This window comes from Theropithecus gelada, chromosome 17 (assembly GCF_003255815.1).
Source record: "Theropithecus gelada isolate Dixy chromosome 17, Tgel_1.0, whole genome shotgun sequence".
NCBI classification, from domain to species: Eukaryota; Metazoa; Chordata; class Mammalia; order Primates; family Cercopithecidae; genus Theropithecus; species Theropithecus gelada.
Window position 1 is genome coordinate 39083390 of NC_037685.1, and position 9862 is coordinate 39093251.

At 51.2% G+C, this 9862-nt stretch overlaps 1 protein-coding gene across 1 annotated transcript; it reads right to left on the reverse strand.

The window, feature by feature from the left end:
* Positions 1 to 573: 573 nt before the first annotated feature.
* On the reverse strand, positions 574 to 9500 carry ZIC5 (Zic family member 5). Its single transcript, XM_025364564.1, has 2 exons — positions 7727 to 9500; positions 574 to 3432 (listed from the first exon to the last, which is right to left on the reverse strand). The coding sequence occupies exons 1-2, from the start codon at positions 9255 to 9257 to the stop codon at positions 2990 to 2992; spliced, it is 1974 nt and encodes a 657-aa protein (XP_025220349.1). The 5' UTR covers positions 9258 to 9500; the 3' UTR covers positions 574 to 2989.
* Between the last annotated feature and the right edge of the window lie 362 nt (positions 9501 to 9862).

The following is a 9862-nucleotide window of genomic DNA, read 5'->3' on the forward strand; positions in this document are numbered from 1 at the left end:
TAAATGTGCATAGCCAAATACCTGCATTTAAGCCACTTGAATATTTTGCTGCCATGCAAGAATCTAATTGTTCAACACACCTGCCCCAAAATGCTGAGCTTAAATTACCAATAGCCACTCAACTTCCAGAACAAACTACAGTAAAATTGCATCTTGATCTCCCACACCATGAGAAGCATTCGATGCCCACTACTCAATTTCATTCAATACCTATCTCAGCCCCTGACTGATTTTGCTTTCACCTTCTTTGCATCTAGCAGCCTCACTGTCTCTCCCTCCACATTTTCTTCATTCTTTTTTTTCCTTTTGGAGGCTGGGCACCAAAGAAATGCTAAAATTCACTTTTCGGCTTTTCACTGATTAGAATCACTCAGGATATTACTTATTTTAACAAATAAATGCAGTAACCCAAAAGATTTATGCTACTGTAAGTATAACTTGCAAGGCTTAGTCTTCAAAAATATCTTGTGTTTCCTAGATAAGCTTGTAAGTTGTAAGTTAAACCAGGCTGCAAAAATATTGTATTGCTTGGGGAAAGGCTAAGAAATCAAGAGATCAACGGAAGACATTCACTCCATTAGCAACCTGTTCTGTTTGTAGGAGAGATATGCCATTAGGTAAAACATAAGCAATAATAATAAGAATACCTTTATTAAATTTGTTACTTCATAATCATTCTTGCTCTCTATTGGAGGTACACATTTTTTTATTTTAGGTGTATCAAGAACCAATAAATCTGTGGCAAAGAGTTAACCTATGCATGGTAAAATACATAAAATACATATTCCTTTGTTTCATAATAAATAAACCTGTAGCATAATAAAGAATAGTGCAAACTACCATTGAAAAAGTTGTATAAATAAAACAACTCATTATACATCAGGAATATTTTGTTCTAATAAGTTTACGATACATAAATTATCCCCCCAAAAGTTCATACCTTTTCTATTTGAAAGGGCTTTGAAAGTGAGTAATATGAAAATCAAATAAACTTTTCAAATGTAAAATTATCTCATATTCAAGTTTTAAGGTCTTTTTCTTTATAAAGGAGGGTCTGCATGTTTCATATTCACCCTAATAATCTGAAGACAACATTGAAAGGCTTTCCAAGTGACAGCACCATGCACTGTACTAGTAATATAATATATCTATAAACTATATATAATCTCATCAACACAATGCAAAAAAGACATGCAGGAAGAGTCTTGGTTTTCACATTACGTTGTTCATTCAAGTAAGCTTAAAAATATATTTTTCCATTTTCTTTCCTTTTTTTTTTTTTAAATAAACCATGGATCATAAATGACAATCTTTCACCAAAATGTATAATATAATTCTTTGGTGTGCTTTGAACTCTTCCAGGAAAAAAAAAAAAAAAAAAAGGATGATGTCTGAAAATAAATTAATTCAACTGTACAAATAATAGTGTTCACATACAAGTTATTAACAATGACAAGACTACATCAACCACTCACAGCACACAAAACAAATTTCTACAAACCCTGGGGAGGGGGTGTCTTCAGGGTCTCTAAGGATAAATTAGTGCTCTTTAGTATATCTGTATGATGTTTCTGATGGACTACATTTTGCACAGGAGATGTGTTGTACCAACCGAAAATAAATTGACTAAGAGTTATTGTCCTAGGTCCTTGACCTTTTTTATCCTAGCTTGACAGCTCTGGCAAAGGTCACACATTCATCAGTGTTTGGTGGTAACTATAAACCTTTTAAAATTTTTAATATGTAGGGCAACTCCCTCCCCTCTTTCAATGTAAATCATACACTTCACACACTGTCATTTTCAAATGGATTCCAGTTTGGTGTGCTCAGTGCTCAGGTGGAAGAAAATGCATTAAAATGCAGTTTCAGGCATTGAAAAATAGACTTTTTAAAAGGCTGATACAACAGTATAAAAGACGTGTTGGCCTGTTTTAAAAACAGCTTTCAAAAAAAATAGGCATGATGCCATCATTACACCTCCTCAAGACTTGACTGTGAATGTTGGCATCCCAAAGAACTTAGGATCGAAAACAGAATCTCTTTATTACACAAGAACTTTGGACACAGTTGGGAGAGGCAGTATCTGAGAATTCAGATTTAAAAAACAAAAAACAAAAAAACACCATACAGGAAAAAGAAAGCACTTGAATTTCTTCTATTTTATAAAATATCACAGTTTCACAGTTGTCTTATTGCAGCAGCTTTTCTTCTCTCCACTTTTGCTTGAACAATCACAGTAGCACAAGATATGGAGATATATTAAGGTTGCTGCATCTTTTTTTTAAATCACACAGTAGGATACTGAAGAAATAATCCTGTATAAAAATATTGTGCTAAGGTGAGATCAGTAATAAAAGAGTGGAAATTAAAAATTACAAATATTAAACTCAAAGGGTTTTTACAAATATTTTTGGACACAGGTACAGTCCAGGATCTGTTGGCAATGCAGCAGGTGTGTGGTTTACAATCAAGAGGCCTTGGCAGAATTAGGGTCCAACAAGGAGGCTCAAAAGCAGCCCACGGTATGGTGTCAAAGGCATTTGAGAGGCACTCTGGGAAATGCAGAGGGCCTTGTTGCTGTGTTTAAGTTCTGACTTAATGCTCTTTTTCTCCCTCCTTTAAAAAAAAAAAAAAAAAAACATATATATATATATATGACACCGGCAGTGTGTATCTCCATTAACTAATCTCTCCATTCATTTTCCTTGGTACAATTTGCCCCCAAGCCCCGTCCTCCTGCAATGTACAAGTCCAGCTTGGTTGTTTTTTGTTTGTTTTTTAAGAAAAAAAAAAAAAAAGGCCCAAATATCTTAATTAAATTAATTAAATGTACAAACACCATAGGGTTTCATACTGAATAAATAGGGCTAATTAGACCCGGTGGCAAGTCTGAGTCACGGGTTTGTCTCAGGCTCGGCATTGTCTCAGGTTAGGATGTGGTCCAAGGACTCCGACTTATTATTTCACTTATTATTATTAATCATAAATTCTAATGTATCGTCCGCACAACTTCAGGGTTCCCGTAAATTTCCTCATCTTCAGATTCAGAGGTGGTTCCGTTGCTGGAAGGGGTGTGGAGGTGGCTGGGGGCCCCACTGGCCTGGCAAACGTACCACTCATTGAGGTTGGTCACCTGAGGGGACAGAGTGCTGGAGCGACTCCTGGCTGGGTCCAGCACGGGGGACAAAGGGGCACCCACTGGAGTCCCCACTGATGAGTAACCAAGGGGTCCTGGAGAAGGTGGTGGGGACTTGCAGTGAATCTTCATGTGCTTCCTCAGGGAGCTTGGGTGAGTGTAGGATTTGTCACAGCCTCGAATCTTGCAGTAGTAGGGCTTGTCACTGGTGTGGACATGGGAATGTTTCTTCCGATCACTGCTATTGGCAAACTTCCTGTCACAGCCATCAAATTCACATTTGAAAGGCTTTTCCCCTGCAATGAAACACAGGAAAGGTCAACAATGGCTTTGCAAGACCCCTGACTTGAGAGAAATCTTGAAGCAGAACCAAGGTTGTGTTTTTCCTATTCTCCCAAAGGCCAACTCCCAGCCTAATTCTTCTTCCTAATTCACAAAAGGGAAGGGATACTTCAAGGATGGGCCTGGATTCCGCTGGCCTGGTGGCTTCGCCTGGACCTGGGCTCCTGAGAGGCTGTCAGCCCCTGCAGTCCCAGAGGGGTCAGGGTGAGATCCCCAGTGCTGAGCTAAGGGCCAGTATGTAACACTGAAACCCACCTGGGACCCGCAGACCCCCTCCCCCGACAGACACACTCCCCTCAGGGTCTGTACACTCAAAAACACAAGCAGGAGATCCTCCTGTCAAAATAAACACAAAATGATACTTTCAAAGCCACAGGCAGAAATAAGCATATAAGAAAAAGAGAGAAAAGCAAACACGTACAGTAAATTAAAAGTAAACTGGGGGTACAGTCAAATTATAATAATGGCATTTCCTTTCAGTGTTCCCCAGGATTTCACTGATGGAGGGGGGCAGCAGGAGAGAATGTGGAGCTGGGAAAGGGAAGGAGGTAAAACAAAACAATGTTTTTCTTTAGAAATAGAGGTACCTGTGAAACACACTCCCACCACTAGATTTTTACAGGGCTAGCTGGGCAGAGAATAGGCTGTTGGCCTCTGCATTCTATAGCTTTCCTCAATACTTGCAGGGCGGTTAAGAGCACAGCAGAACGAGCTTTAACAAATATTAATAAAGACCACAAGCCTTAGCAGAACCTACCTTTATGCCATAAGTATACTTACTCTCACAGCTCCCTACATTACTTACTAGTCTAAAAGACTTTAAAAAAATTTAAAAAGGCCAGGGTCTTATGGCCTGTCACCTCCTTAAGCTGGCCTAACCACCCCACAAACACAATGCCTTTAAACACAAGGCCTCTAGTCCAGGAAATGGAAATACTTAATAAGACAACTAGAGAAATTCAGCCACACTACATTTTGGTGTTAAACAGCAAGTAAAGGAAGACAACAGGTAACAGTCTAACTGAATTTTCCCTCTCCCCTTGGCATCTCTAAACTTGATATAGTTGAGTCTATAATTGAACAAGTCATTTCACACATATTATTGTATTAATATTTTCCTCTTTTAGGTAAATAATTTAAAAATAAAGCTGAATTTCTCATATTTCAGCAACTACTCTGGTGATACACTAGGTAGGACATTTTTCTTTTGTTTTGGATAACTTATTTTCAAAAAGAAACTATTAAGCCTCAGCTTAGTGTACATATCTTTCTGTGGTGAATTTTCTTACATCCTCTGCACAGATATGTTACTGTAGTGAGTTTCTTAAAAACATTTCGCCAATGATAACTGGTTCAATGGCAGAGTATGCTAGCCCATCTGAGAGTATTCAGGCAGGTGCCTGGAATTTAAGTTTCCCTACCTGGAAATACTGTTTAAAAACAGAATTAGACATTATTCAAATATGCCTCCTACAGTGACGTATAAAGAGAAAAAACAACCCCATAATGACAACCTCTAAAAATTCTCTGTAGATGAGCTTCAACAAAAACAAAGCTAATCCCTTTTTATCAAAACATCAGTAATTTGTCCTGATTTCTATATTACACTTTAAGTCGTAGATAAGACCAAATTAATATCACATTCTTTTTAAGAAATTAAAATCAGCCTTTCTTCAATATGGAGGCGTAATTACGTGGGTTTACTCATCCACCCTACGCGAAAGCGCAATGCTGTTTTTTAGAATGGTCATGTTTCTATTCAACCTACATATCCCAGGTTGTGAATAAATGCTTTGAACAGTGCTAACTCCTCTACTGCACATGAAAAAGGGGAACAATTAGACTCAGGAAAGGGAGAGATGTCGTGGAAGGAAAGGTAGAACACGAGAGGTAAATAAAGGAAGAGGTATACGAAGAAAAGGCAAGGGCGATGGAACGGCCTATGTTGTTCAAGGGGCCTAAGGGGAATGAGCAAATTCTACCTAACTAGAAAGGCTGAGAGACCTCAGTGTTTACATTTAAGATTCTGACAGACGAGTCACGTCAGAATTTAACTATTTACAGAGTTTGAGAGCTGGAGCCTGTGGGAAAGTAAGGAACTAATTGCGGACTCCGCCAGCTCCTAGCAGCTCCCTCTCCCGAGAGAGCGCGAGTCGGACCCGCAGGACGGTTATAAACGGAATTGGGGGCACGTGGGTCAGGAAAGGGGCCTTCGGGAGTGGCCCGGGGATTAGTCCCTTTGATCAATCCGTTCCGGGATCCCGGATAACCCCAAAAAGGGACAGCGGCGTGGCAGGGAGGGAAGGAGGTCCGGATGGGCCCTCTCAGGACACAATGCCCAATGGCTGAGCGGCCCAGGGACCGCCAGAAACACCAAGCGCGGGTTGGTGTCTGAACCCGAGGCGCCTGCGCCCCTCCCGCAGGGACCTCCACGCTCCACTTGGTGGGGCCCACGCGGCCGCTGGGAGGGGGCAGGAAATGCAACCGTCCGCGAGACGCGGAGCCAAAAACCCAAATGACCGCGGGTCTCCTCGGCGCCTGGGGTCCCCCTCGCCCTCCGACCCCACGCTAGCGCGCGCGCCCCGGGAACCCACTGGGGACAGGGGGCAGGGAGCGACCTGTCCAGCCGGGGGCCCGGATCGGCTTCCGCGCCCGCAGCTCCCGGCAGCCGCGAAGAGAAAGCCACTCCCGTCACGAGGCCTGGGCAGGCGGCAAGGGCCCGAGGCCGCGCGCAGCACCGCGCTTGGGGGTTCCCTTTGGGGACCGGGCTGGGGAGAGGCTTCACGGTCCCTGGATCCTACCCCGCCGAGAAGTGCTGGGCACAGGAGCGAGCAGCCGGCTTAGCAGGCCAGGGCGTTTTTACAAGAGCCTCCTGGGAAGTTTCCTTCTGGAAAAATCATTAAGGCGGACTGATCCCGATTAGAGGGAAGCGGGGCTCCTGGGAAAACGTGCTCCCCGCCGGCCATCAGGCGGCCCGCAGGAGCCAGGCCAAGGCTCCCGCCTCGGGCCACCCCGACACTGCTGCCCCCGCAGAGCCCCGAGCGCCCGCGGCCCGAGCGTGGGCCCCGGCGGCTACCTCCTGGCCGCGGCAGCGCCGATAAATCTGCCAAGTGATTACTGAATGTAAACTCCAGTTACTTAAGTGTCCTCCGAGGGGTAATCGTGTCTGTCCCTATAAATCCCGACCGCGTTCGCGCTCATCAGCGCTTCCGCCCGACGCGCTCGTCCGCTTAAAGGGGGCACACGACCCACAGGAGTCATCCACCGCCCCGCGCCGCAGCCGCCCTCTTCAGCGCTGCGGGATCCCCAGACGCAGGGCTTGAGGTGGGGCGGGAGGGTCCCCAAGACGCCGGTGGCTCCCCCCCAATTCCACGACAGGGTAGGTAGGCCTCACCGATGGCGGGAGGCTCGGTCCTCCTGCAACTACAACCTTCTCTAGAAGGGCAGATGTCAACTTCAGCACCCTCCACGGCGAGTGTGATACTGCGTGTGAGAGGGCGCGTGTCGCGTGTAAATGATGTGAGTGTGAGGACACACAGGTGTCGGTGTCACGAGAATGGGGTGCAGGCGCAGGAGGATATGAGTGTGTAAAGTTGTGGGAGACGCATGCAAGCGAAGGCGTACGTGAGAAGTGTGTCACAGTGGGCGAGTGCGAGTGGTCTCTGGGGGCCCGAAAGCGCATTCCTGTCTTCCCGGAGGGGTCCCTTCCCCTCCCAGAAGGCCTGCCTCGAGCGGCCCAAATCAGGCAGCAAATCCCACGCCCGGTCCTCGGAGCGCGGCGACCGCGCGGGGCCTACGACCCGGTGGGAAGAGAGGCGCTTGCCGGGGAGGCCTTGGTCTCTCTTTCCATCGCCCTTCCCGACTTCCCAGGGCCGGGCGGGTAGGGGCTGCCGACCGTCCTGGGCGCCTTCCTGCTCCAGCTGCTGCTGCGTCTGCTCCGAGGTGGCGGCGGCGGCGGCTGGCGCGCGTTGCGGATCCCGGCCGAGGGGCTGCGGGCGCGCTGGAGACTCCGCCGTGTAGGAACCCAACGCGGGGCCTGTGTGTGCTATCGAATTACTTATTCATAGAAAAAAAAGGGGGGGAGAGAAAAAAAAAGAAGTCACATGTCCGGGTTATACGTATGCGAAGAGAAGCAGCAGAAGGAGGAAAAAATTAAGGCGAGCAGGAGGAGGAGGAGAAGCAGCGGCGGAAGTGGCGGCGACGCAGGAGCTGGTGGCGGCGGCGGCGCGGCCGGGGACAGACACCCACCTGTATGAGTGCGCTTGTGGATCTTGAGGTTCTCGGAGCGCGCGAAGACCTTGCCGCAGCCCGGGAAAGGGCAGGGGAAGGGCTTCTCGCCGGTGTGCACGCGGATGTGGTTGATGAGCTTGTATTTGGCCTTGAAGGGCTTGCCCTCGCGCGGACAGTCCTCCCAGAAGCAGACGTGGCTGCTCTGCTCGGGGCCGCCCACGTGCTCCACCGTGACGTGATTCACCAGCTCGTGCATGGTGCCGAAAGTTTTGGAGCAGGGCTTGGCGCCGCCGGCCGGGGGCGGTGGCTGCGGCGGCGGCGGCAACCCGGCCAGCTCGTCAGGGTCGATCCACTTGCAGATGAGCTCCTGCTTGATTGGCTGCCGCATGTAGCGCAGGAAGGCCCCGGACGCCCCTGGGAGGTGGGGGTGGTGCTGGTGCGGGTGCTGCGCGGGCGCTGGCGGCGGCGGCGCCGGGGGCGGCGCGTGGTGCTGCAGGTGGGGCCCGGGCCCGGCCGCTGCTGCGGCCGCCGCAGCCGCCAGGTTCAGGTTTAAGTTCACGGCTCCGTAGCCGTGCAGGGCGGCCGCCGCGGCGGCCGCGACCGCCCCGTAGTGCGCGTCCCCCGAGCGCGGCGCGAAGGGCGGTTCGGCGCGGCCATACAGCTCAGCCGCCGCGGCTGCTGCTGCTGCCGCCAGCCCCAGGCGCATCTGGCCGTTGAGAGGGTGCGGGTGGCCGCCGGGGGCCCCCGGCGTGTCGTGCAGCGCGGGGAAGAGCGCCGGGCCGCCGCCGCCGTCCGGGCCCGCGTAGGTGCCGCTGGCGGAGATGAACATGCCGGCCGAGTGGGGAGGCGGGGCTGGGTGCTGGGGGGAGCCGGTGCCGGACCGCTGCTCCCCTCCGAGCGGGGCCCCGTGCATGGCCGCCGCGGGGGCCGTGGCGGAAAGGTCCCTCCGGAGGACGAAGTCCCTGCTGTGGCCTTTGCCGCTGCTGCCGCCGCCGCCACTGTTGGTGGTGGTGTAGCCCGAGAGGGCAGGAGGAGGAGGAGGAGGCGGGGGAGGGGGAGGGGGGGAAGGGGGGGGAGGGGGGGGGGGGGGGGGGGGGGGGGGCGCAGAGGGCTGCGCGCCACTGCTGCCCCCACCACAGGGGTAGCTGCCCGCGCCGGGGTGCACGACCAAGGCTGCAGCACGGGCGGCGGCTGCCGGAGCCTCGGGGTGTGCCGGGAGCGCCTGGGAGGGAGGGCTGAGGCCCAGCGCGCTCGCCTGGGCCATGTGCTCGGGTCTGAGCGGAGTGGTGGCCACGCCGGGGTCAGCGCCCAGGTCCCGCGGGCGGACGTGCGCGACGGCGGCGCGGAGTTGGGAGTGGGCGGGCGGGCCGGCCAGCGCCGGGAAGCCTGTCATATTCTGAAGCGGCTGGACCTGAGCCGTTGCCAAATCCGCTAATCTCAGCGCTGGCGGGTTCCTCTTGCTCAAAGGGGGCTCCATCAGAACTACACAATCAGGCCCATACACCCTCCCTGGGGGGACTTTTTTCCCTCTGCCCGCCTTCAAAAACATGTATATATTAGGCGCTCTTTAACTTCTTTTGTCCTGGCCTCCTAACTCTGCTTATTCCTGTTCCCACTCTATCCTCCAGCGATTGGCAGAGTGAACACCACATTTGAGCTGCACAGTGGGACCGAGATTTTGGAAATGGCACGGGTGGGATTGGAGGGAGCCGCGTGATTGGCAGTAGCCTCGGCTGCCCGATTGGCTCTCGTACAGGCCCTCGACCCAGCGGGGATCCGCCCCCGTGCTCGCGGCCGCCTGCGCTTTCGCTTCGCGCCCCCTCCTTCGCTGGAGCCCGGCGTCCCCGCCTCCCCAGGGATGCCCAAGTTGCACTTGCAGAAAGTTTGAGCCTGGCCTGCGCGCGCAGCGCCCCGCTCACCCTTGACGCACCTAGCGGAGCGCGAGCCGGCACGCGGGCAGAGGGCTCGGGGTGGTGAGGGGTTGAGGATTCCCAAGGGGCAGTTCCAGTTTCAAAAACCTCGGCCTCACTTCTCGCTGTGTGCCTTCTGGCACCCAAGTACTTTCTACCTCCACTTCCCTTGGGGGGTGGAAGAGCCCTGGGCTGCTCTTTGGGAGAGGAGGGTCCTACCTGCAGTGGTGATGCTAGAAACTTC